Source organism: Strix aluco, chromosome 1 (assembly GCF_031877795.1).
Source record: "Strix aluco isolate bStrAlu1 chromosome 1, bStrAlu1.hap1, whole genome shotgun sequence".
In the NCBI taxonomy this organism is placed as follows: domain Eukaryota; kingdom Metazoa; phylum Chordata; class Aves; order Strigiformes; family Strigidae; genus Strix; species Strix aluco.
The window spans coordinates 91,366,738-91,392,961 of record NC_133931.1 but is presented as its reverse complement, the minus strand read 5'-3'; the positions used below and the strand labels follow the sequence as shown (position 1 = coordinate 91,392,961).

The 26,224-nt window shown below is 35.9% G+C and overlaps 1 protein-coding gene across 8 annotated transcripts in view; it reads right to left on the bottom strand.

The window, feature by feature from the left end:
* The window catches only part of RELCH (RAB11 binding and LisH domain, coiled-coil and HEAT repeat containing), an 83,232-nt gene that overhangs the window by 31,455 nt on the left and 25,553 nt on the right, over positions 1-26,224 (bottom strand). For 6 of the 8 annotated variants that reach the window (XR_012623539.1, XR_012623540.1, XM_074826738.1 and 3 more), the window contains exons 6-14: positions 25,480-25,683; positions 25,299-25,390; positions 24,005-24,313; positions 19,940-20,015; positions 19,446-19,541; positions 10,531-10,643; positions 5,771-5,861; positions 1,012-1,083; positions 57-197 (exon numbers count right to left, since the gene is read on the bottom strand). Coding sequence is in view for 6 of the 8 variants with exons in the window: in XM_074826738.1 (XP_074682839.1) it covers positions 57-197; positions 1,012-1,083; positions 5,771-5,861; positions 10,531-10,643; positions 19,446-19,541; positions 19,940-20,015; positions 24,005-24,313; positions 25,299-25,390; positions 25,480-25,683 (1,194 nt within the window). In the remaining 2 variants the exon portion in view is untranslated. Of the gene's footprint in view, positions 1-56; positions 198-1,011; positions 1,084-5,770; positions 5,862-10,530; positions 10,644-13,191; positions 13,310-19,445; positions 19,542-19,939; positions 20,016-24,004; positions 24,314-25,298; positions 25,391-25,479; positions 25,684-26,224 lie in introns of those variants that run through there. The other 2 variants (XM_074826785.1, XM_074826792.1) reach the window with 2 other exon arrangements.

Here is a 26,224-nt window from a genome sequence, read left to right as displayed (position 1 = left end):
TCATGAAATAAATATAGAAGACATTTCATACATACAAAACTCAAATGAAATTATACCTGTTGATATTTGTCTGGATCATCAATATATCCCATAATGATGCCAAGGCTTTTAATCACAGCTTCTCGTACCAGATCTGCCTTATCTTCCATTAGCATTTGCTGCAGCATGGAAAGTACTAAAGAACTACGAATTTCTTTCTGTTTGGAAACAAGAAAAAATACTTGTTAAATACAGTAAAACAAGAAATGTGAGTTTATAGCAATTTTTGTAAATAATTTGCACTTCTATTAGTGCTTACAAGTAAAATCCCTTCCTCCAACCATGGATCCCTTTGAATATTACACATTCAGTTTTCACAACAGAAGATGAATGACTATAAAATGTCAGTAGTCTCATTAGAGAGCCTTTTGTCCTACTAAACACAGAACTCAGGTCCTTCAATTCGTATGAAAGTATGTGCCAAAAATAACTAAAAGCAAAAAAACTACTATAGGCCTAAACTTTAAACTGAGTCTTTAATCATTCCATTGCTAAATTGGAGAAGTAGGGTTTTAATTTGGGTTATTTTCATCCTTCTCTGAAGTTTCTAATTCTAGTTTGCCACTGACTTAATTTTCCTGCTTTTGAATTGCAGCACTCTTCATGTAACATTCCAGTGTCTGAAGAACTCTATTATTGGGTGCCAATTATTTTTTCAGAGATTATTTCCTTAACTGGTCCTAACTATCTTTACTTCATCTTTACTGAAAAAGACTATTTTCTCAGAACATACTGTTCTTAAAGACATTTTATAGCTAGACTGACCTGTATTCCTTTATAGTAAATAAGCTACCTCCTTAATGTCATTTATTGGATCTCACATGTGTAATATAAAGTAGAAGACAATGTGACTGTCTATACATAACATATACCCTTGAGAAGATTCATAACTATAAAGATTGTTTATACTACACAACAAATTTTCACCTTGCTTTCACTAGGAAAGTATTTAGGGTCACTATTAATACTTACTGGAAGGTAAGGTGCTAGAGCTCCACAGGATTCTGCTACCAGTAGCCGTCTCTCTGGGTATTTGTGGTTGATCTGGTAAAAAGAAACAGAATGGCTATTTGCTTTGCAGTAACCAGTATTCAGAATGTGGTTAGAATGAACAGCAGCAGAGCAGTATGTCTGCACCTCTTATATAAACATTGACTGTGCCTGTAGAAGTTGCATATGGGTACTAAGCACTTTGAAATTCTTGCGCTGAGGCATAAAGACAAGGCAGATAGAGCCTTCACTAGTTGTCCTATAAAATACAGCTTATAGTAAGAGAAGACTCTGAGAAGTATATATGTATATGAAACAGAATGGTGGAAAGCAGTGTATGGGCTGCTGGACTCACAGAATATGAGTAACTTCTGAGCTGGCATGTCATGAAATATTCTGTCTTGTGCAGCCCTTCAGGAGTGCCGTTCCTCAGAACTACACAAGTGCCCTCTAGTGCTCTGAGCCAACCAGTGTAGCATAGCTGCCCAGATCCTGCTGAGCAACTGGGGGTCAAAAAAAGGCACATGTACTAAGTGAAGAAGTATTCGCATGTTATTGAAGTTCTACTCTCAAGTCCAGCATAAACATGTTGTGTCTCTGAAGTGTGACTGAAAACAGCTCCTATTCCCAAGAACCTCTTGACCCTGTGCTGTTTACCTCCCCTTTTCAAAGGCCACTACAAAATTGTGCCTTACAAATTTGATATTGATAATTCTGAACCAAGTCTGCATCCTGGTGGAGTCAGCTTTAATGATTATCCAATGAAACACATGATACATTTCAATATGCTTTGTGAATTAAAAGTTTTAGGGTAAAATGATGAGAGAGAAAAGTGAATAGCTTGTTCCTGTCAAATAAAATAGGATACACATGTGGTGCGACTATTTCTTTCTTGCTATGCAGCATATAGCATTGGTAAGACAACCATCTGGTCATGAAAAAAGACCAAGGTACTCGCTGCCTTCTCTGTCTCAGTCTTTACTGGGAAGGCTTGTCTTCAGCAATCCCAAGTCCCTAAAACCCATGGGAAAATCTGGAGCAAGGAGGACTTGAAGATAGAGAATTACCAGGTTAGGAAACATTTAAACAAATTGGACATTTGTGGGCCCTGATGGGGATGTATCCATCAGTGCTGGGGGCGTTGGCGGATGTCATTGCAAGACCACTCGTGACAATCAAAGAAATGTTTTGTCAATTGGGGAGCACTGTCAATTCCTGAGGACTGGAAAAAAGCAAATGTCACTGCTACCTTCACAGTACAGTCTGTCTCACGTCAGTTCCTGGGAAGATGTTGAAACAATTAATTCTGGAAAGCATTTCCAAACCTATGAGGGATGAGAAGGTGGCTGGGAATAGTCAGCATGTATTTATGCAGGAAAAACCATGCATGACCAGCCTGTGAGCTTTCCCAAGATGACTGTCTCACTGAACAAGGGGAAAGCAATTATATTGTTTATCTTGACTTCAGCAAGACTTTTGATACTGTTTCCCATAACATGCTCATTCACAAACTGATGAAGCCTGGGCTAGGTAAAGACAGTGAGGTGGATGGAAAACTGGCTGAACTAATCACAGGCTTAAACAGTTGCAGCTGGGTGCCAGTCCCCAGTGGTGCACCTCAAGGGTTGATTCTGGGGCCAACAACGAAGATCTTCATTAATGACCTGGATGACAAGACAGAATGCACCTCAACAAGTATGCAGATGATGCAAAACTGGAAGGAGCAGTTGATATACCCATACAGAGGCAGCTCAACAGGCTGGAGAAACAGGCAGACAGGATCCTTATGAAGTTCAAGAAAGGGGCGTGCAAAGTCCTGAACCTGAGCAGACATAATTCCCATGCACCAGGACAGACTGGAGGCCAAGTGGCTGGAAAGCAGCTTAGCAGAGGAGGACCTGGAGGGCCTGACAGATACCAAGCAAAGTCAGCAATGCACTCCTTGCAGCAAGGAAGACCAATGGTATCCTGAGCAGCACTAGGATAAGCATCACCAGCAGGTACGTCATTAGACCTCTTTACTCAGCATTGGTGAGACCACATCCAGAGTGCTGTTCTGGGCTTCCCAGCCACAGACACAAAGACACACTGAGCAAGTCCAGTGGAGAGAGGTGAGGATGATTAAGAAATAGGAGTATATGATATATGGGGGGAGGCTTAGAGAACTGGGATTGTTTGATCTTAAGAAGAAAGTGCTCAGGAGCGATCTTAACCATATGTATAAATATCTGTACCTATCTGCAGAGAGGTGAAGAACACAGAGGTGCCCAACGAAAGGACAAGAGGAAATGGGACACAAACTGAAATACAGGAAATTTACTGGGAGGGTGGCCAAACCTTGGAACACGTTGCCCAGAGATGTTATGGAGCCTCCATCCTCAGACATATTCAAAACCAGACTGGACTTGACCTTGAGCAACTTGCTCTAGCTGACACTGTTTTAAGTAGGGGGCTTGGACTACCAGATGTACAAAGGTCCCTTCCAACCTCAGTCATTCTATGATTCTCTCAGTTCTACTCACTCAGGAGAAACTACAGGTGAAGACATAGTAATAAATCAACTTTGGACAACTTCTTACCTCAACTTTATTTCCACAGCACACTGAACAATGGTACCTGACCACTGATGTACTATTGCTTTCAACTTTCTCACTGTTCTGATCTGAAACAACCAAGAACTCTCTCAAGAATGAAGAGTGACAAAGATCATTTGTAAGAGACTCCAATGAACAGACCATGAGCCTCAGGACTAAACTGAAGTCTCAAGCATGGGAGAACGTTCTCTGAATGTGTCTATCGTTACTTTGCATTCATTCATCAGTAGCACGCTTGTAATACTTTTTGGAAGCATAGATGAGAAACAATATGGGCATGCAACAGGCTGCTTTAATACCTATAGTATCTCTGACTTATGTGCCATCTTTCCAAATGCAAATTCCCTACTGGTAACAGAGATACACTTTGCCTTCTGGAGCTCTGCCTACCTGAAAGAAACAGCAAAGACTAGTTTCAACTGGTTTAGGTGGACTGGCAAGGCAATCTAAATATCACCCCTGATATTGCAAAGACATACTGACACACTGGAGGAAAAAAGACTCAAATTTCTACGAAGTTTGTGGTCAGGGAAGAGTATTAGCACTTAGAAACTTAAACATAACTGTAAATTGTTTATTACCATTTCTTTTCCTTTAAGAAGCAGTAGTACGATTTTGGAAGCGGATTAACTGTTCACTAGTTCTGAGGGAACTTTTAGCATTCACAGAGCCTTGAGCTAAACTCAGATGACACAGCTATCTAATTCTACCTGAGAAGAGCAGGTAGAAAGATCACAAAGAATAGTCTGATAACAGTGAGCTTCAGAATGTGTGAATGAAAGTGCTGAATCTTCTGAGGGCCCAGTCCTTTGCATGTATAAATAGATTTTGGTTGGAAACCAACTGCATGAACGCTTTCATGATCAAAGCATCTACTGAGAAAAGGTAGAAGCTATGTGTGTTTTTGAGTTCCTTCTACAAACTCAGTCTTGTGACAATGAGGTTCAGCTGGTATTTTGCCAGAAAAAATAATGACCTGGTTTCAGTATCACAAACAGTCTGGCAAACTGCATTAAATAAATGCATGATGACATATGGCTTGGCAGCCTGATATGCTGTACTGTTACAGTTGGAGTTGTTTCCCTTTTGCATCAGCAATTACTAAGAAACTGCTATGATGAAGATGTGCTCCTACTGAGGTGAGACTGTTTTTTTTAAACACTGTTTAAATTTCATGAAAAGGACTAAGAAAACAAAATATGGTTTGTGATCAACTACTATTGCCATGAGTCCTGCATTTAATCAATAGATACATCAGTCATACATATAAGCACAAATGCTGCATATAATATGTACTTCTGCCATCAGAAAGCATTAAGACTATTAAAGCTTGGACTTTATTGTGAAACACAGATGGCTGCATTATGCAAGAAACAGTAGACAATTATCAGACCAAGCATTACCACTCTGTCAAGGCTTAGTTATTCACTGTCTTTTAGGCAATGATGAACTCCCTCTTCTTCATTATGGTAGGAAAATGCCATGCATTTTCACCTGAACTCATATTGTTCTGTTTCTATGCCTCAGATGAAACAGTAAGAGTTTCAGTTTGGTTGTTCAGTTATTTCTGTTAATTTAGAATATCTGTGGAAGAGGTCACTGATTCTAGAATTCACATGTAATCTTCAGGTTGATCTTACAGCTGTAAAATCATGCCCATCTACAGGGGACTGACTTCTGACTACTTTGATCTTTAATTTTCTCTTTATGAATTTAAACTAGCTGAAATGCAGACACTGTTTCAGGGACTTAATACAACATAAAAATCAGCAAATGAAATATTTGAATGAAAATGGATTTCCAATGGGAAATTACGCCGCTAATTATAAAGGCACCTACCTGGCAATAGGTTAGGCAACACTGATGATGAACATGGGCATATCTACATTTCAATACAACAAACATATGCAGGTAAACACAATCTCTAGATAGTCTTTGACAAATTTTTTCCTTCTGAGTTCTTTTTAATGTTATGTAAAAGTATATGTAATGAGGACAAAGAACATCCAAATACCTTTCTGAAAAATACTTTGAACTGCATTCATTGAAAAATGAAACTAGAACAACCTCCCTCCCAAACAAATAAAACTTGACATTTACAAATTTTTAACTAATTTTCCAGAGTAAAGCACAAAATAATCAGTTACCTGTTCCCAACACTGTGGTAAAAGCTCAGCTTCTACACGTGTTGGTCCAACGTGTCGGGCAAATGCCACACACCCAGTCAGTATCATCTGTCTGAAAACATAAATTTAATCTGTTTATAAAGTAAAGTTCTATAATATATAGAATATATTTGTTAGGAAACAGATACTGTCAGGCAAGAGGTAATCGTCTACTGTCAAAATTTCACACCATACACACTGACTTAAAGACTAAATATTAAATTGAAAGCCACTATTGTCCCTGCTATTGCAGTGGGGGTTGGACTAGATGACTTTTAAAGGTCGCTCCCAACCCAAACTATTCTATGATTCTCTTGTTTTCTTTTTAATATGCCTTTTCCAGAAACTTGCAGATCCCAAATTCCATGAACCAGAGCCTGAGAATCTCTGATTTGGGAATCTCTGATTTCCTAATGTCTGAAATTGGGACACTCTGACTAAATCTCTCATTTAATTCTTATTACTGAATGCTATGATTCATCATACAGTAAAAGGATCTAAATTACTTAACACTATCATACCATCACAGTGTTTCCGTCAAGTATGCATACTGCTTGCTTTTATTTGGAAGCCTTCATGACATTTAATGAACTTTGTTCAAAACAATAACTTAATTCTTTCCTAACATGGTTTTACAACATTATAACATACAAGTTACTGTCATCTCTCCCAAAATATTGGAGTTTTGTCAGAAATCTTCTAAAGCCTACTCTAAAAAGGAAGCAATTCATCAATCAGCAGTATCTATGATCATGTGAGTCATTTGTATCTATATTCTTGCATTTTTTAACTTTCCTCAAAGATTGCAAGAAATCACTGTTGTTCCATGAATTTCACAGGCACAGAGATATACTTAAAACTTCATTAAAATCGTATTTAGCTGTCATTTGTGATTTTCTAACTTTTATTTAATGAGTGTTTATCTTGCTAACATTTTGTACTTCTAACTATTTCTCCTGTTAATAGGACTGGAATGATACCTACTTTGCATGCAATTTACCACTTCTATTTACTTTTAGTGCCTACATCAACACTTAAATACCCAGTTTCAAACAATAACACACGGACATAAGAAACTCATTTTATCACCTCCACAGTGAGATTAGGACACCACTGAGAATTCGTTTATTATTACTTTGTGGAAAGTAAGCCAGAATTAATTTGTTACCATTTTAGTGTCGTGTGTAAACTCCTAAATATTTACTGCAGCTAATAGTATGCCCTTAAGGTTGAAAGGCAGAGATTCTGCTAGTTACTTCTTAACCAGTTATACAATATACTCCGGGAAAAAAAAGACTCAATTTCAGAATCTTTCAAGGAGAAATAATCTATTAAAAAATATTTTTTTCCCAGCATTCTTTAGGCCAACAATCACACCAAGCTCTTTGGTTTTGTGTTCTGTGGGTTTTTTTCCTCTCTACCACATAAAGAGAACTAGACCTTTGACCAAGGTAAGAAGCTTGAGGGAAAACAAAAATGTAATGATTAGATAAGACTCAAGAAATCAACAGATGATATGTGATAGCAATATGGAGGCAAAAGTCTGTGGTAATTCTGAGTTCTCCATCAAACAAAACAGTTACTCGAATGCCTGTCTTTGGTTGTACACACTGTACCTAATCACAGATTTGGGCAATAGAATATACTTTTATAAAATATTGAAAAAACAAAGAGCAGAATACAGTAATCACTTGAAATAAGCTGCATTAGAAATGAGGAAAACCAAAATATGTATTTGTTTTCTTTAAATCAAACCTCCTCAAAAACGTTCCATGAAATATCAAGATTAACTCAGATTTCCTTCTGCCTTGCCTATAAAGTAGGGAACTAAGATATTGCAAAAATATTAAAAAATAATGTTATAAATATTTTACTGTAATCATCTTAAAAGTATATGACAACAGTCGGTATTTCAGGGGAAGGAAAGGTTCTAAGGATCTCAACAACAGGTCATTGAAGAAAAAAATGTTAACACTAAGCTGTTGCAAAAATTGAAGTCTATGCTTGATATAGCAAAAAACTTTCTACTTATTGTCATAATGATCTCTTTTGTTAACAAGATGCTGGGAATGTTTTCCTCAAAATGCTCTCTCCAGGTTACGCACTTATGATCAGTTAGGCAGGAACATAAACCCAATCAGTACCATTCAGAGCAGCACCAGTTTGCTGCATCAGTACAGAAACTAAAGTGAAATCAAGAATCAGACTAGAAACACAAGGCAGAAGTTAAAAGTAGAACAGACAAAATTTAACACCTCTAAACTCTTTCTAGAGGTTTTTGAAAGTGACTGCATGCACTGGTAAGCAATTCAATCTTATACTACACAGTTCAAGGTTCTTTTGTCACTCCTAAAGGTTGTAATAAAAACTTACTTACTAGTGTTTTCCTTATTATGTCAGCAAGTTACATGTGTTCTGTAAGAGGTGGTATCATATGAGCAATGAAAAGTCACACTAGATACACTACGCTTAATTTATTTTAGCTTTTTAGCATTAAGAATGCTGCTTCTGGGTGTATTACTTGGAAATCTTCTAGAGTTCACATTTTGAACTATGTTTTAACCTTGTCCTAGAAGACCCCAATATTAATCTGACTTATTCATCGCTCCTTAGCTTCCAAAACCAACATAACTGTCCAAAAAGATGTTTAAGTAAAGCTAACACATATTTATTCCTTTGCAGAAGAGAATTTGATAGACATTTTGAAAAGTTGAATAGTACATTAATGAACAAAGCCTCGAGGATAAAAGTGGCCTTGTTAAATATGACGTTAGTATACAAGACTATGGTAATATGCTCTATCTGCATGTACCAAAGAGCCTCTCACATGGGCAAGAAATACAATACAGGGTTTCCACCTAATTGTTAACATACTTTACAAGGTCAAATATTTAAAGAAAAATACTTATTTTAACGTATTCATTATTAGAAATCTAATGTCACATCTCCATCTCTTGCATTTAACAAATTAAAAAAGTCAACTTGTTATCAACTGCTACTTTAATGTATACTGTAGGCCTGTACAGTATAGCAGAAGATAAATAAGAGATAATTAATACCATTGTTCTGGTGACTAAACCTGAATGTCTTTGCTTACTTCATATTGCACAAGACTGCTAAAATATTAAACTTATTTAGATAAAAAACAAGCATGCATAAAATACTTCATACAAATAAAAAGTATAAAAAAGTATAAGAAGTATAAAAAAACTGAGTGAAATTCTGAATAGGTATTTTCTATCTAATTTGTGTTCAGAATGTCTTTCATTTGATGGAATTTTACTTATTCTTCAGTCAGATGTTATGGCACCTCTAAAAAGATTATGATTTTTATGTGTGTAAATGTATATTATGTATATACATGTTTTGTCCTGGAAGTTATGGCAGAACATTCTTCCCACATTTCTGATGAAAATGAGTTGGTTTTAGATATAAATCTCTAACTCACAACAAAGAATGAACAACTTCAATGAAAAAGAAGCTTAGACTTTCTTCTTTCTTAGCTGCTGGAAAAGTCACATGTAACTGCAGCTAAACAGGCATATGGACAATCTATTTGATAGGCCACCAATCCTGTAACAAAACTACAAGAGAATACAAGTGGGATGTAACTTCCTTCCCCTCTCAACCACAAAATTATTTTAGCTTCTCAATCTGCGTGGGACACTCAAAACACTTTAGATAATGGTAGATGTTTCAGAAGCAGATTTCTAATGAATCTGAAGTTTAACAAGGACTATATATCTTTGTAATTTCAATCTGCATGGTGCCACTGTGCTACAAGCTGCTTTTATTTATTTATATATTTTTTGTCTCCAAGCCCATCTCTTCCAATTGAACCTCATCTCTAAATTTTACCATGGGAACAATTTAGAAAGACACTGGAACACTTCCGTTTCAGAGAATCTTCAAAAAAAAAATGCTTTCCACCTATTTCATAAAGCCTATTTTGTCTGAAGACAGAACAGAGCAACAATAGATACAGATGCTTTATGAAACATCTGTAACGAAAATAAAGGAAGAGCTATAGATCAAATACAAAAAAATCTTTCCACAGTTAAGAGAGGGAAACATACCAGCTAAGGTACTGTCTTTCAACCTTAAGGGTATTCTTATTGAGATTGGTACAAAGGCAGATCTCCTGAGTACTAAGGAAGAACTAAATTTAGAACACAAAATAAAAAGTATACTTTGTTTCAAAGTCTTAACCAAAATAAAGCAAAGGTCTTAACACTTGTCAGAACTAAATCACTGCTTCAGTCTTCTGAAATTTTTATTGCTACCATAGTACTGAACCATAAGTAGGAAGAGTACTATTTTCTCATGCTATTTTCCCAAACTAAACATGGTAGTTAACGTTAAAACATATAGATCACTAAGATAAACTAAGACAGAGGTTTAAAAAAGCTGTTTTATTTTCTGTATCAACCATTGCTAAGAATTATGATCTTAAAGCCCTTTTAATAAAGCATTTCAGTTCATCTTTAAAGAAAAAAGGAACTGAAATGTTACACTGCAGCTTACCAAGCACATTCTTACATTTCAGTAACTAGAAAGTACAGGTCATGGAAATGGAAAGTCCTGAAGTCCACATAAATTTTTCAACACTGTATCAGCAAAACATAAGCTTAAGTGAAACTTGGTTAAAATCATCGAGTAATATCCAGTTTCTATTAGTTCTGTTTCTTTGACAAAGAAAAAAAAATTCCTTCTTATCCCGCAACACACAAACGCAAACACACCTTTGCTCATCATCTGGTCGTTTGATCAAATTGAACAGTATGTGTAGAAGCTGATCTCTCTCTTTGGGTTCAGGATGGAGGCAGGCAGTACACAGTATGAGTGGGATCAATTCCTAAAAAGTTGTGGGTAGGGGAAAACCAAACAAAGTAAAAATGCTTTGGGCATATATTCATTAATGGTAAAAGAAACTAAGAAGATAAATCTAGCCACATAACATAAAAACAGTTAGAAAGGATGTTTTAGAGTCTTGATCTCTTAAGTGACCTGAAAAAAGTGAAGGTCTACAAAAGTTAGAAGTATTTTCCTGCTAGGAAAAATCAGGGGAGAACCAGCACATAAAATAAAATGCCCTTCAAAGATTACAATGAACATATGCAGGTCACCTGTAACCAGAATTAGAAGACAATGATGGTTTAAATTGCCTTCACTACCTACTGAACTGAAGCATGCTCCACAGACATCTATGGAACAAAGTTCCTACAGAAAAAGCTATTTCTGATGCCATGGAGTTAAAGATTAAAATTTCTAATTAAGCATGCACACAGTTTTGTGCACAAGTTTAGCAAGCACTGAGAAACATATATTGGTAAAGGTGACTGCAGACAGATATCCTCTATTTTGTGTGACTGAGAACTGTATGTTTTTTTAAAGGTTTGTTGGGGTTTTTTTCAATAAAGAGGCAATATCTGAAGGTGAATTTTCTTTATAGAGCAATTCAATTCCCTTAAGGAACAAACTACCAAGAAAATACTATGTAAAACATTAACTGAAAGAAAATATAAGGCTGTTCACAATAGGGAAGACCTCCTCCTTTCTAATTATGCCTTCAAAGCTCATGGTATTCATTCCCAGAAGAAACAAATGTTTCTAAAACATGGACTGGAAGTCCCTTTCCTTGACCTTGTTGATGGGAGCCTTTACTCCAACTGAATTTGGAAGCCACGTAATTTCTAGGCAATTTAATAACTTAGAGACAGAAACATCACACTGGGAGGTCCAGGGAAAAGAACAAGACAAACCTAGGTGTCTGCAGAGAAAACATGGGCAAGTAATCTGGAGACTTTCTCTCCCACCTGCTGCATGCTTCTGAGCCACTTTCAGCAGACAAATTTTTTGTGAACTAATAAGCTGTGACAAACAAGCAGAAGACAGTGGGAACCACCTCTGAAGTTACTGGGAAAGATTGTAAAAAAACCTGGAAAAAGCTATAGTTATTTGTAATAACTTTGCAGGGAGGTGCCAATTTCTTCTTGCAGACATTCAAAGTGACCTATTCATGATGTTCTTGAGAGTAAGTCTATTAAACAAGGTGGACATGTGGAAACAACATTAAAGACACCCTCACTGGTCAACTTGTATTTCCCTAAACAGCAAGTGCTGTGTTTATTTTAAACACCGAACGATACTGTATGTTAGAGGATTGCCTAAGCTAGTCAACTCCTGATAAGCTTTTATTGTCATTTTACAAGAACTCTACTCAGTGTGCTATTTTTCACCCCTGAAGATGACCGAGACACATCCTAAAATATATTTTAACATTCTGAAAGATATGTTGGCAATATTTAACCCAATTATGGGGCAAATTAGGGAATTTATGATGAGACAGAGGAATGAATGTGGAAATATCCTACCCACTGCTTAAAAAAATCTGGAAGTACGGAAGGAGAAGTGAAAAATAAATTTGAACAATTTGGAGTTTTCTAGTTGTCAATATTTTAAAGGGATCCAGTTTTGGGGTTTGTTTTTAATAAGTGTAGCACAACACAAAGTAATGCGAATTGAAAACCTGCATTAAAGAAACTTTACAAAATACATCACATGAAGAGCTAAATAACTTTCTTCAGCTGAAAGCTCCTTTCCCTCTAGAATTTGCATGTTAGATTTTATTTTTCGTATACCTAACATTCAGGTTTTGCCCATTTAAGGTCCTGAGAAGGCAGGGGGCTTAACCTATTTAACTTTTTTGTACTTCACAGAAGCATTTTCTCTCCTGCAAACACTGTTTTAACTCAAAAAGATTTGAAAAAAATATTGTAAGAATAAAAAAACCCCTCCACTCTAAATACCACTACTTACACATTAAGCCAAGATCTTTTAAAGAAGAAATCCAATTGCAATTTGTAGATACACAACATAATTACTAACTCCATCATAAAGAATACAGCTCATGGAAAAACCTTTAAATCCAAAAAAACCCCTGTGTTACTTTACTGAGATCTAACTTTCTGAAATCTATTCTAAGTTCACATGACCCAACTGCTCTTGCAATTATTCTTAAGTACTCCTTATAAAGAATTCTTTTAAAAAATAATATACCCCATGAAATGGGACGTGTATTTTTTTATGATCTGGGGTTTTTGTTTCAGTTGTTGAAACCATCACACTGACTTCACTTTCCTAGTATGTTTGAGCACCTACTCAAAAATCTCAACTGCTCACTCAGAACTACTGCTAGGTTTCAAAACAGTGGCATGAGCGCTTTTTTTTTTTTATAGCTTCTTTTCACATTTAAGGAAGTTAAAGTTGTCTTTTTCCAGCTGAGTCTGCATGAAAAGAACACACCTCCAAATATTCACCTAGATACTACTACCTTATCTGTGAAAAGCTAATGAGTTACCTAACACCATTGACATGGGGCAGATACAAGGCTGGTTCTTTACCTTGCAGAAAGCTGGTTATTATAGCTGACGGAATTAGCTGTATTTTCTTGTCCATTGGTCACATTCTTTCATGCATACTATGGGAGAAGAGAGTGTTCTCTGCATCGCTGCATCAGTGCTTCTACAGTTCCTTCTATTAAGGGGAGTGGAGAAACAGTGAGAAGTCTTGAACAGTGTTTTATGTGCTGCCTATAGACTTAATGGACAGGAAGGTAAACCTGGAGGCGAAAGGGTCTTTGTGGGACAAGAACAACAAAACTGCTTGCATAGATGGACAAAACAGGTCAAGTGAAGTCTCCCAAAGACTTAGAAGGGGCCGGATTCTTCTCGGGATATTCAGGATGATTAAGAACAAAAACCAACCTACAGGCAGGTTCAGGCTCATTCTTTCCTGTTGGCTAAGGGCCATGCCTTAAGATGTAGACTTGTTTAATAAATCCCAGATTTTTCATTCTCAAAAACAGTAGAGAAGTGTTGTAGAAAATGGTAATTTTCCATTAAGACACAATAATATTAGCATTTGGCTGTTTAAATTCAAGAGGAAAGTTCATAACATTGTCATGGAGACTGCATATAATTATCAATAATCAAGGAGAGGACTTCCAGTGCTATTTGAAACACTCTGCCTTCCTTGGGAAGGAATACCACTTGTGCTGACAGTCATAAAGCAAGAACACACATTTTTTAAAAACCAACAAATCCTCCATTTCATTTGGAATCCTTCCTAACCATTCTATTCACTCCCAAGTCGCTCTTTTCCCTTTTGCCTCTGACTTAGGAAAACTGATTAATTCCTGTTGGTGTTAGCGTCAATAATACCAGGAGGAGTGACTTCCAGAACTGCAATACTGTTTTCCCATTAGATGTCAAGCAGACTGCCATTACAACATTGTCAGCACTTGCAACTTGAAATAAAACATCATGTGTCAGAGGTCTCACCTCTGCTACTGAAAAGGCAAGTTCGTATCTGCAGCAGTTTGTATCTGTGAGCTACCCAGATGCAGAATACAGAGAAAAAAGTTATTTGGTTTTTACTGTGAGATAAGCTACACAGAGGTGAGTGATGGACAAGGCTATAAAGCTGACCTAATGCACTGCACAGGAGAACTGAAACGCCCATCTTCTCTCTGTTCTACTTCTGTGTAACTGTCCACATTGGCATCTCCAAATAAAACCTCACTTCTTTTTCACTGTAGTACCTTTGGACAACTTCTCCCTAACTTGTAACAACATGTTCTATCTTTGAACAGGATTCATTATTGGAACTGATTCAAGTTCTCAATAAAGTCAACATTTACATGGGTACATGGAGCTGCTCTTCATTATGGTCAAAAGAAGGTGGCTTTTGAATGGTAACTGGTACCACCTCTATTTCCTTCTACATATTGAAAGTATTAAAACAAAATATTTTTTTCCTAAATGCACCCTATTGTAAGCATTTGTCTGTTTTGCTGACAATTTTCTTACAAGGCAGCGAGGAATTTTCTATCTGTGTTGTTGCCCTCTTTTTTTTGTTTAACATTCTGTCAAAAGTCTTCTACATCTTAGATTTTCTCACTAATTACTGTTTTCTTGTTGGAGTGCTCATATGCAAAATAATTATTTCAAAGAATAAACTTAGTGTTTAAGTGTCAAGATTGGTTACTTCAATAGCTTAGGACAGTTATCTTTATTTTTTCAAATATTAATGCAATAATATGGCAAACAGGTGACAACATAATATATAAACCAGGATGACATTATGCTCCATTTTGTAAATGTGTCCCTTTTAATCTTCTCTTAACAGTTAGTGCTTATATTGTGAACCAATGCTATGTTAAAATTCTTCTGTAACTTAGCCTCTGACAACCAGTAAATAAAATAATCTTATCTGCAGCAACTGAAATAGCTGCAGGTACTAACAAACTACTGATACAGACTGTCTTGCACAAGAATGTATCTGAAGTTCAGAATTCACCCTTTTAGTTTTAAAAAGATATTTCATCATAGTACTAATACATGACACAGAACTTTGAGCTACTCATAATATTAAAATTACAAGTCTAATTACATTTCACAGGATAAGACTATTATTCCAGGATCCAAATTAAGCCTCTTGTAGATCCCAAAGGGATGCTTTTACATAAGAATCAATGCAGGTATGAGTGTGAAAAAAACTTTGTATTTTTTTTTCCCCTACTGTTTATTTGGAAATCTGTATATAAGACTACTGTGATAAAACTAGTAACAATTGGCAATTCAATAAATATTAAATATTTATTCAATAAATATTAAACTCCTTTCATCCATGAATTATGTTTAAATACATGGTGTTGAAAGAAATCAGCTTTCAGACTAGATGAAAAGACTTACTCTCTGAGACTGAGCTATTTCATTATAAGAAAACTACACTTGCCCCTCATATCTAGAGAAGGCAACTAAAGGCCTTAAATTAAAAAATGGTTATGTCTCTCATGTGGGGGGGGGGGGAACAACCCCACCCCCAAACAAAAAAGCCCCCCAAACCAAAACCCTGTAAACCAGAAGAGAACCAGCAGACTGTAGTCAACACTATCCGTTTTTCAGAAACAATCTATAGAAGCCTTCTGCAATCTAAGTCTTAGAGAGTAACAAAATATTTTAATTGTTCATTTAAATTTTTCTGTTCACCCCTATTCTGTGAAATAGAAACAGTTATTTAGAAAATACTGATAGCTGACAATTTTCACACCCTGAAACTCAAACTTATAATACCTTTATCCTTATCCAACCAGAATGACATCTGCTTGACACAGCCACTGGAAACAGCCTTTTAAATATACTGCCAAACATTCTTTCACATTTTTTAACAAAGCCAATATTTTATGCCTTTTTGAAGTGTAAGACTGAGATGAAAATCTGTGACAAGATATTCAGCTCTACCACGTTTTAAGAGGCAGCTACCTACAAAAAATGCCAGAGAATGAAAGTGCCTTGGTGACGTCTATGTGTAGTTATTACATGCTAACGTGAACAACCTCGCTAGAAGAAAGTAATAGTGTAGATTTAGAGTTGAGAATGGCACCCATTCAGAGTTTGCAGATTCAGCATTATCTTTGCTTCAACTTTACACAGAAATAAAAGCAAAACTCTATTTTAACATATTGAACTCTATATAAATGACAGCTTCTCAGTATACAAATTTAGTGGTGCACATTTAGTAAACCACTATTATCATGATTTTGCTAAGTTTGCATAACACAAATGAAAGTTACAGAAACTAACCCTGGAATAACAGGTGAGATGAAAAGTATAAATAATTAAGGAAAAGCATTTCTTGATTAAGAACAAGAGTAACAGATCCTGATGTTAAGCCAAAAAGTTTACTCTGGCTCAAATTCTGCTAGAGGACTACATACTGCAGAGTGTGGAAGTTATACATTCAAATAACGTTACTCCTGTTACCTGACAAAACTATATTGTTTTTTACATCTTATAAAGGGTGAGAAATCAGTATTGCACTGCCTAGTCATCATAAAAATTTTAAGAGACTGCTTTTCTCTAATTACAGTTTAGCCAAAGGAAACTTCTTATGGTATACCTCTTCACAAATAGAAGGTGGTGGTTTTTTTTTTTTTTTTTTTTAAATCTTAAATGTGTTTTAGTTTTAAGTGGTAAAAACACAATTGAGGAAGCAGATTCCAATGCAGATGAAATTGTACGAAGTCCAGCTGCTCATCTGCAAGAAGCATTATCACAGACTGCATACCCAGCCAAAGGGGTTTTTTTTGAAGAACAGGTTTTTAGCATTTTGTTACTGTTCATTCAAATTACTATTTGGCTTGCAGTATCTCCTTTGTTTGTGAGTGTATTCACACACAAATCTAAACAGTGACATACACATTTTCAAGCAGTTAAGATAACCTAGACACTTGTGATAAAACTAAAATTAAATTTATGTGTTGACACATGGAATTTTAATAACTACAAATTACTTTCAATCAATTATCCTATATTATGCATTATTGATTTTACCCAGTTGAACTGCTCTTTTAGAAACAACTAAAATGATTTCCTCAGCCACCCTACGCAACACTGTATTTTTTCTTCTTTCTTATCTTCCATCTGAACCTAAATTACAGACGTTGAAGAACAATTAAAGCTTCACCAATACACAAAAATAACAATTTCAAAAATACATCAGACGCTCTGACACTAACTGGTCACTCAGATGTCAACTGTAATATTTACCGGACCACTTATTACCAAGTCAGGCAGGCTGCTACTGACATTAAGAGGGCTAAAAGCATTGGTGAAATGGCTTCTGAATCTCTGGTAAAGGACAATCCCTACTGAAATATTGTCAACCTCCACAAACCCAGTTTCTCCAAAATGAAAATATTTAACATAACATTTTCAGCTTAAGATTTTGCAACCAATTTCAACATGATGGGTGTTTAAAGAACAAAGATGGGTACTTTAGGGGATCATCACAAAATTATGTTTAATTTTCATGTCCAACACACTGGCAGTGTATAGATCTTAAACACTACCACTGTATCTTTTCAGAGCAGTGATCACTTTGCTTTATAACCTGAGCCTGTTACATATCTTTCTCAAATTAGTGATCTTTTGGTATATTTTTACACCACTTCTCTGTAAAATTGTGCTAAGACTCTCTCATGATAAAGTTGGTTTTGGACAAGACCCAAAGTTGTACCTTGCTGAAGAGAGCCTAGTTCTTAGGTTAGCTTTTCATAATACTGATATTAATAAATACTAACAGATGGTCTACCCGAGTTTTCCTTCAAGTTCCACGACTACATCTGAAAGAACATTACAATAGTTATAGCAACGGGTGGTAACTGAGAAAAGCTATTTTTAAAGCAAATTTCAATTCTTGGAACATTAAACATCCCATGCAATCCAGTTACACAATTCTCACTTGTGGCTTTTTCAATCAAATTGAAACAGATGATTTAAGGCAAAAATACATGTAAAAATGTAACTTCAACTGTAAAACAAAATAAGTAGGAAATAGCTTAAAAGGTCACAAAAATATTAAATGCATTACACTGATTATGCTACAAGCTGTGAAAAGAAGCCAAAATACCACATCCTGCCAAGCAGAGGGAAGGAAAGGAATAAATAAGAAATCAGAAATTAAGCACTGATCCAGGAACATTCACAGAATTATTCTGAAAGACTATTAACAGAACCATTTGCAGAGCACCCGGTTAACACCCCCACCCCCTCGAAAAAAACTCAAACCCTTTTATAAAGTTTGAGACTTTCAAAATGTGGTACATCTCAAACTCACCATGTCAACTGCTGATCATTGCTCGTATGTTATTAAATTTTAGATTACAGGATCAGTACAAATTTCTTGAGTATTTTTCAAAGCCTTAAAATGAATTTATGCAAAATGCATTACTAAGTCTACCATACTGTAGGTCCCCTTAACAAGGACTAAAACTTACTCAGCAAGCTGTGCTGCTTCAAACCCTGTATTTCTGTGTCAACTATAAGGCTTTTGAATTTTTGTTCAATATATTTTCTTAGTTTTAATTTTTTTTAAACACATTTGATACTGTGCAGTATTTACAACAAAGCAATACAAAACCAGTCATTGTTTTTCCATCTTCAATTACAGTCTTCCTTTTCTACACTATATAGTATGAACTATTATGCGAAACACCATCTTCATTTACATTCAAAATAAACATTATATTTTCATAATTTTATTTAGCTTCATTTTAAATTTAAGGAAAACAAATAAGCAAGATTGCTAATTTTCTTATGAATGGGTGTTTTTGATCATCCTTATCTTGGCTGATAATGAAGCTTCTAAAAAAAGAAGATAGAATAAATTTTTTGTTGAAGTACATGGTGTTGCAAAAGAACCTGAACATTAATCCTTATTAAAACAAGTAGATAAAATAAACAAAATTAAATGTTTGAACTTATATCCTCTGCTCTGTATAACACACATTAACCACGGTCTTCTCTAACAAAAGCATTTGTGCTACCACAAACAGATGGACCTACAGTAACAATTAGTCTTGCTGAATGCTAATGGGTGCCTTAAGCAAAGGAAGAAGTACTAAGGTACCATGCAGGTTTACTCAACTCACCTGAGAGAGGTGTAAAACCATTTTCTAGGAGCAGAGATGCATGCACAAAAGTAAGAACATGATTGCAAGTAACAGACTTTCATGAAATTAGACACAACATCTTGAAAATGAACAGGAAAACATCCTGGCAAAAATAAAAAGTAGAGTTTCAGGGTTCCTCACCTCTCGCTTTGCAAGCAGCACATTAGGAACAATATGAGGCAGGCAGCGTCCCAACATTAACATGACACTTTTTTCACTGTCTGCAATCCGAGATACCTAGAAAACCAAGTTGGTTAGCCTTTTTAAATGAAGCACAGGAACAGAAAAATATCCTTTCAAAGGAATAATAAGAATTGCAGCAGACTGTTCATTTACCAGAAAATATTTAATTTACTCACACACATTAAGCCGTAAGTTTTTGATCTGGCAGTAACTTCAAAAGCATGAATCTACTTGTAGAGACTCAAAACTTCCCAGTAATTACATATCTATTACTAGGTTTCATACTGAAGCTAAAATCTGAAAGCATATCCTTATTTCTTAAGTTTCATGCACATAAAGTTAGCTCTCCGTATATGTTAACAAATCTTGTTTCAAAGCAATTATTGCTTGTTTAACTATTGCTGCCACGTGGAATAAAGGATCTTCTAGTTTATGTCAACTGGGAAATGTACCTCTGATCCCAAACGGCTGTCTGCTGACATCCGACAGAAAGACAGTAGTGCTTGATGGAAAGCTGGTGACAATTTCCTGAAATATTGTCAAAAAGGGAGGGGGGGGAAAGCATAGATCAGAAAGGTAAAACAACATTCAGAACGCATTTTTTAAGTGAAGCATACTGCAGAAGTTTTTGTTTAAAATTATCTTTGACTTTTGGGGTGTTTAGTTTGTAGCAAGAAAAAAGGGGGTGTCCTAATTAAAAGTTACTTTTAGTTCTGAAAAATGTAACATCTTTCAAACTGCTGCACAGACAAAAATAGGACTGAAGCATGAAGAAAAGGAAGCTTTAGCAATACAAGAGGAAGCATACAATTATGCAAACTGGGTGAGGGGTGTGGAAATCACAAGAAACAGTATTTTTGCTTAATGCTCTGATTCTGCACATTGCATAAAAACATTTGAGTAGTCAGTCACTTACAATCTTCAGGATTAAACAGAGATTCCTCAAGTGCCACTTTGGGATCTAAACACTGGATTCAAATACATAGCAAGAACCTCAAAACTAACCTTAAATTGCTCCCTAATCCCGAATTGTAGATGTGTATCTATAGAAGCACGGTCTCATGGCCATGCACAGCACCAGCCAACACAGCCAAGCTACTTGGCCTTAAGCATACACATAACCCTGGCAAGCGTCTCAAAACAACCATGTCTGAGGAGGATAATTTGACAGAAATATTCTCAGAAAACAATTACTGGACTGACCATTACATAAAACAGGCAAGCAGTAGCAGCGTTCTATTTTTCCTGGTAACGACAACACCCTCTGCCTTATTTGAGGCTTTTATTTAGATGCTATTCTAACACTGCCTCATCCACTATGCTTGAAGAGGAAAAAGAACATTTGTCTTTCAAAACATGCATAGAAAACATCTCACCCTGTGTCATCATCTGCTGTTTGAATCCTCCAATGACACTGTATGAGTTCAAGGGAGGATGCGATTCCTATTTCTTATGTAGAAAGTGGTATCACCTTTCAACTCTTAAAAATGCTATTTTGTGCACCTGAGCACACAAAATCCTATGCACATGCAATTATGTGTACGGACACTGTTGGAAAAGAGCTCTGTTTAACAATATGTTACTCCATATTCTGTAAAAGTATCCCTGAATGACAGATTTACAGACTCTACTCAAGGCTTTAAAGTTTATTTGCACCAGAAGAACAGGAACAATCATTACAAAGCAACAGTTTAACATTAGGAGAGTGGCAAGGCCTTGGCCAGTCCTTGGCCCAGGCAGTCCTTCACCTCAGCGTCTGTCCTGCAGAATGTCAGATCCTTCCTCGCTTGAAATCTTAATTAAAATCCTACATAAGGGCAAAGTTCTATCCCCATTTTGCAGAGACTGAAAACTAAGTATGACAGTATGTCACTGAATTTCCCTGTGGGTTAATGAATGGCAAGCTTTGGGCAGCATGGATCCCATTATGATTGCTGGCTATATTTTGAGTCAAGAAAGCTTCTCCTTGATGAAGTCTAGTAAAATCCTTGATGGCTATGCTGAATAGAAATGATGACAGACCCAGGCATCTCGCACACAAGTCAGTGGAAAGTCTTTTCAAGGGCCAAAAGAAGCCAATAGTGAAGATGTTCAAATATAAGGAAGTAAGATGAACAAAAAACCCAAGCACTACTATTCCATATAACATTGGGACAAAGGAGTCAATTTACTGAAAAAGTCAGGAGTGACTACTATATACAGAAAATGCTTTGTATTTGGTTCAAACGACCAAACACCTAAAATGAGTTGAATAAATACATGTGGTGTAGTCTATTTAAACTGCTGCTAGTGCTTTCTCCTGCAATCTGTTAGATGGGGAATTTTTCCAATGATGGCCATGTCCTCATTTGCGGGCATGGAGGCACAGCTGCTCTGCGTGCAGTCACACAAAGGAGGCTCACTTGCTCTTCTATCCTCTCTTCCCATCTGGGCAAGATTTATGCCAAGAATTCACTCCCTAGCTACAGTAGCAACCATCTTGCCTTTGAGAACAGTGTCTTAGTTTTTAATACCACTTAATACGTTATGAATAGATTGTAGTAATTGTCTTCTACAAATAATCATGCCTGGACCGAAATAAATATTCAGCACTTCTATCTGCTTCTCCCAGAGATCCCAAAATACTTAACAAATAATATAATTCTTAATGAAAAATTTTACTGTATTATTACAAACCATGTGCATAATCCAGGAAGAAATCCAGAAGAAATTTAGTGATATGAATCTATAAAACACTCTATCAAATATGGTTTCCTTTGACCCTTCACTGACATGTTAAACCCAAAACTCAGTACAAAAATAGCTACATATTACACATGCATTACTTATTTCTGCAGTGAACAGCATTTGAGGGGACTTCTGAAGTTAACTCAATGGGAATTTCAAGGCTTTATTCAACTACTTTTCAAATAAATCCACGAACAGTTCTATTTAAGAGATCTGTGAGCAGCAAAACAAATTCTGCTTTTCTAGACTACTATCATAAACCGCACTGGAGATTCTCATAGTTCCTTCTTCACTCACTGATATCATCCTATTTTGATACCCATCCTCACTATCCCCAAACCCTAAATCTCATATTCATGCACTTAATGCATCTCAGCACTCCCAATTACTCTGAACAAAAAGAAACATGCAACAAGCCACAGATGAAAGTAGGTAGACAAGTTTATAGCAATCAGTGTACAACAGGTGTCAGTTTTGATTATTACATAGTCTATATATTCAGCAAGGATATGAACTAAAATAATCTGAAAAGCTTAAATAGAACCACTGCAAATTTTCCAGAAAAATCTAAGCAGAGTTTTACTTTCCTGTTAAACACTAGTATATTCAATTAGAAGAGAGGAAATTTGTAGTAAGACTCTAAGGCACTGTGTTCAGAAATCAGAAATCTTTCCTCCTGTTCAATTCTAAGTTAAGGTATCACTGAAAAAGCATCTCTGCCCGCAGGATCAAGTGCAAGAAGTTCAGGAAATCCAGAGAAAACAGGATACTTAGGGTTTGCAAGAAAAGTTAATTACTGGCAGGGGTAGCAACTCTTTTTTTTTTTTTTCTCACCCCCTGCAGCTTGTATTGATTTTCCATCTGCACAGAATATCACACATGAGTTTCTAATTGGTATTTTCAGATGGAAGATAATTCTAGAAACATATTACTGTATCAACATGATCAAAGGAACACTATGGGAACTGACAATATACAAAGCAGAATGGCTACCTGCTCCCCTAGGAATAGCAACAGGAAGAGCATAAGGTGAGCTACTTGGGCATCTCTGTCCACAATGGTAATTTTAGAAGTTGTATCTACCCTCATTAAGCTTGTGGTCTGTGTTACTCCTGATGGCTACACAGTGGTTTATCTATTACTTAATGAACATGTTACTTCCCCTCTTCACTGTAATGCTTAAAAAGACTATGTGGATTGAAGAAGCTTTCTCAAGAACACACAGACACACAAATTCAGTCTCCATTTAATAACACAACATGAATGCCCTATTTTAACTAAAAGAATCAGTTACCCAGTGAAGACTTGCCCCAAATTCAAAACTCAAAGCAGAATGTCATCAGGTGCCCTTTCTGATACTCTAAGAGAGCGATACACATCTACATAGGAAAAATAAAAAAATTTCCCAACCACTCTTCAAGCAGAAAAGATTTCATTATGAAATTTAAATTTAAAAGAGAATGGAAATACCTTCCCATTCACCTTTTTGATTTTAGCTTTTTTTTTTTGTTGTAAGGAACAGAACTGGTTTTAGAAACAAGTAGGAGGTGAAAAGAAACCCTTGAATTTAATACTAAAAATGTAGATTTGTCAAATGTACTCCTTCCTAAAAAAAATTAGGAACAATATGAAAATATCAGCACTGTACCCTAACGGTATGCTAAGTCTTCTATCTGCATTCAAAACACAAATTATCTATGAATTCTGCAGAGTTTTACTGTTAGAAAAATGTCTATCCACTTTAAGAGAATTTTTAATTAAAGCATTCCAGATTAAAATTTATCACTAACCTATTAGGTCTATCAAACTGGACTGCAGCTTTAGTTGATGGAGCACAAGAAGACAGTTTCTGTGTTTCTTTACAGGGCACAGAATTCAGCGTATCATCTTTAGAAGTCCTTGAATCCACTTCAGCTGATAAAGAAAGGCTTGTTTCCTCAGTGTTTCCATGTTTATTGTCATTCTCAGAGCTCTTGATATCCAAGTACCGTCCATTGTCCTCTGAGACTGTGAGAGGCACTTGTTTTAAAGAAGGATGGGATGCTACACCATAAACCGTCGACACAGCAAAATTCTCATTCTTGAGAAAATCTATTTCACTAAAAAAGGAAAAACAAGGAATGAAATATTTTTGTAGCTTTCATGATAAGGAATCATGTTGGAATCACAAAACTGAAGCACAGAAATACGGACAACATACTGAAGAACTCCCTCTTCAACTCCAGTATGTTCAAAAATTCCTTTAATATCACGCAAGCTGTTCAAATGACCACTGGTTTAACAGAGTTCTTTAGTCAGTAATTAGTAGTAGGGAAAATGTTGCACTCTGAGTGAATCAATGAAATAAGTGACTAACAATAGTGTTATCTGCTTCTGGCTGAAATCTGAGCACTGAGACACAAATTATCACAAGACAAAACTATCTGGGATGCAAAACTTAAAATACTATAGTGGTGAATTAATATATATTATCCCACCTGGCTTTGAAATGGTAACTGTGCAAGTCAATAAAGCCACTTAAAAATGATGCACTTCCTCCACATAAGTTGTATTGGTGCATCTCTTAAAAGGAATGACATCTTATAGAATCATGTTTTGACTAAACTTTTAAAAGTCTCTTTTTTTGTTGTTGTTAAAGAAACTGTCATTTCTACTAGTCTTGGTTTGTAGAAGGAAAAACTGTGCTGAAATAAGTTATTAAAACAAACATTTTTAACAGTGTTTGCAAGCTGTGCACACCACAGTACTAAGGAGTGGAATAAAGCTGACTAAGGAGAAAATCTACACACAAAACACATAAGAACTGATTCTGTTTTCAAAAAAGTAAATGAAGAAGTTGCATTGAAAGAACAAAACTGATTACAAAATTAGATGATGTAGATAATAAAAAGGAAATAGTCAGTTTGAAGTCTCTTCCTTTTTCTAAATCAAATACCACCTATTAAAAAGGAAAGACTGCCCTGCTCTAAAGAACTCCTAGCAATTTTGTAAGTCTAAGTTGTATGTTTTCATACATGTGCTAAAAAAACATAGAGAAGTTACTCTAACATTTATCAGCAGTTGAGCAGATTGATAAGTACATACCTCTCAAGTCTTTGGATTTGTTCCATCAAAGACCATTTCTCACTGTTTAACACACTAATTTGATCTTCTAATTTTTGCACTATTAAACATTGCTAAACACAAGATAGAAACAAGAGTTTAGTACAATAAAGTTAAGCAGTACTGCAAACAGCTGAAACATTTCTTCTGTACAGTCTCTTACTTCTATTGACTGTGGTGTTGTTTCAAATACAGGGACGCTCCCAAGTATAGGAGTAGCAGCGTCTAACTCATCATCTTCTACACCAACTGATACATCCACCACATCTCTTGCAGTAACATGATGGTTTCCAAAGTCACGATAGAGTTGTAACAGGTCAGGAGGTTTTGGAATGTTCAATCCTACATCATCCCAAAGTTCAAAATCCTTCAAAGGAATAAGAGAAACTAAAATGTACAATATTTTTTATTTTTGTTTCTCTTCCTCATTTGACTGCAGGTCATACAACAAAAAAATAACCATGTCAAGAATGCATTGTAGTAAAGGAGATGAAAGCTTAAATCAGATAGCAAGAAACACAAGTAGAAAAAAAGATCCATTTCATGACCCAAAGCAGTTTCACCCTAAAGGCAGTTTAGGTAATGTACTAAAGAGAGGACCTCCCAAAAACATAGATCGCTTTTTTTTTTTTCCCTAGGACATGAACACTTCTTAAAATCAGATATAATGTTGACCAAATTCTAGCAGAAGCCAGTCCAGTTGATAGAAGGCTTCTACTGATAGTGGTATCGTTTTGTTTGTATCTCATTCACAAGTACAGGTGTGATTTTCCAGAAGCAGATAGTCAAATAGCTCTATAGGTGACTGACAGACAGGGTGACTATTCTCAGTGAAATTTGGACATAACTGCATTAATTGTGTAGAGGTGTAAACAATAGTGGGGCCTCCCGTCTTAAACCATCACTAT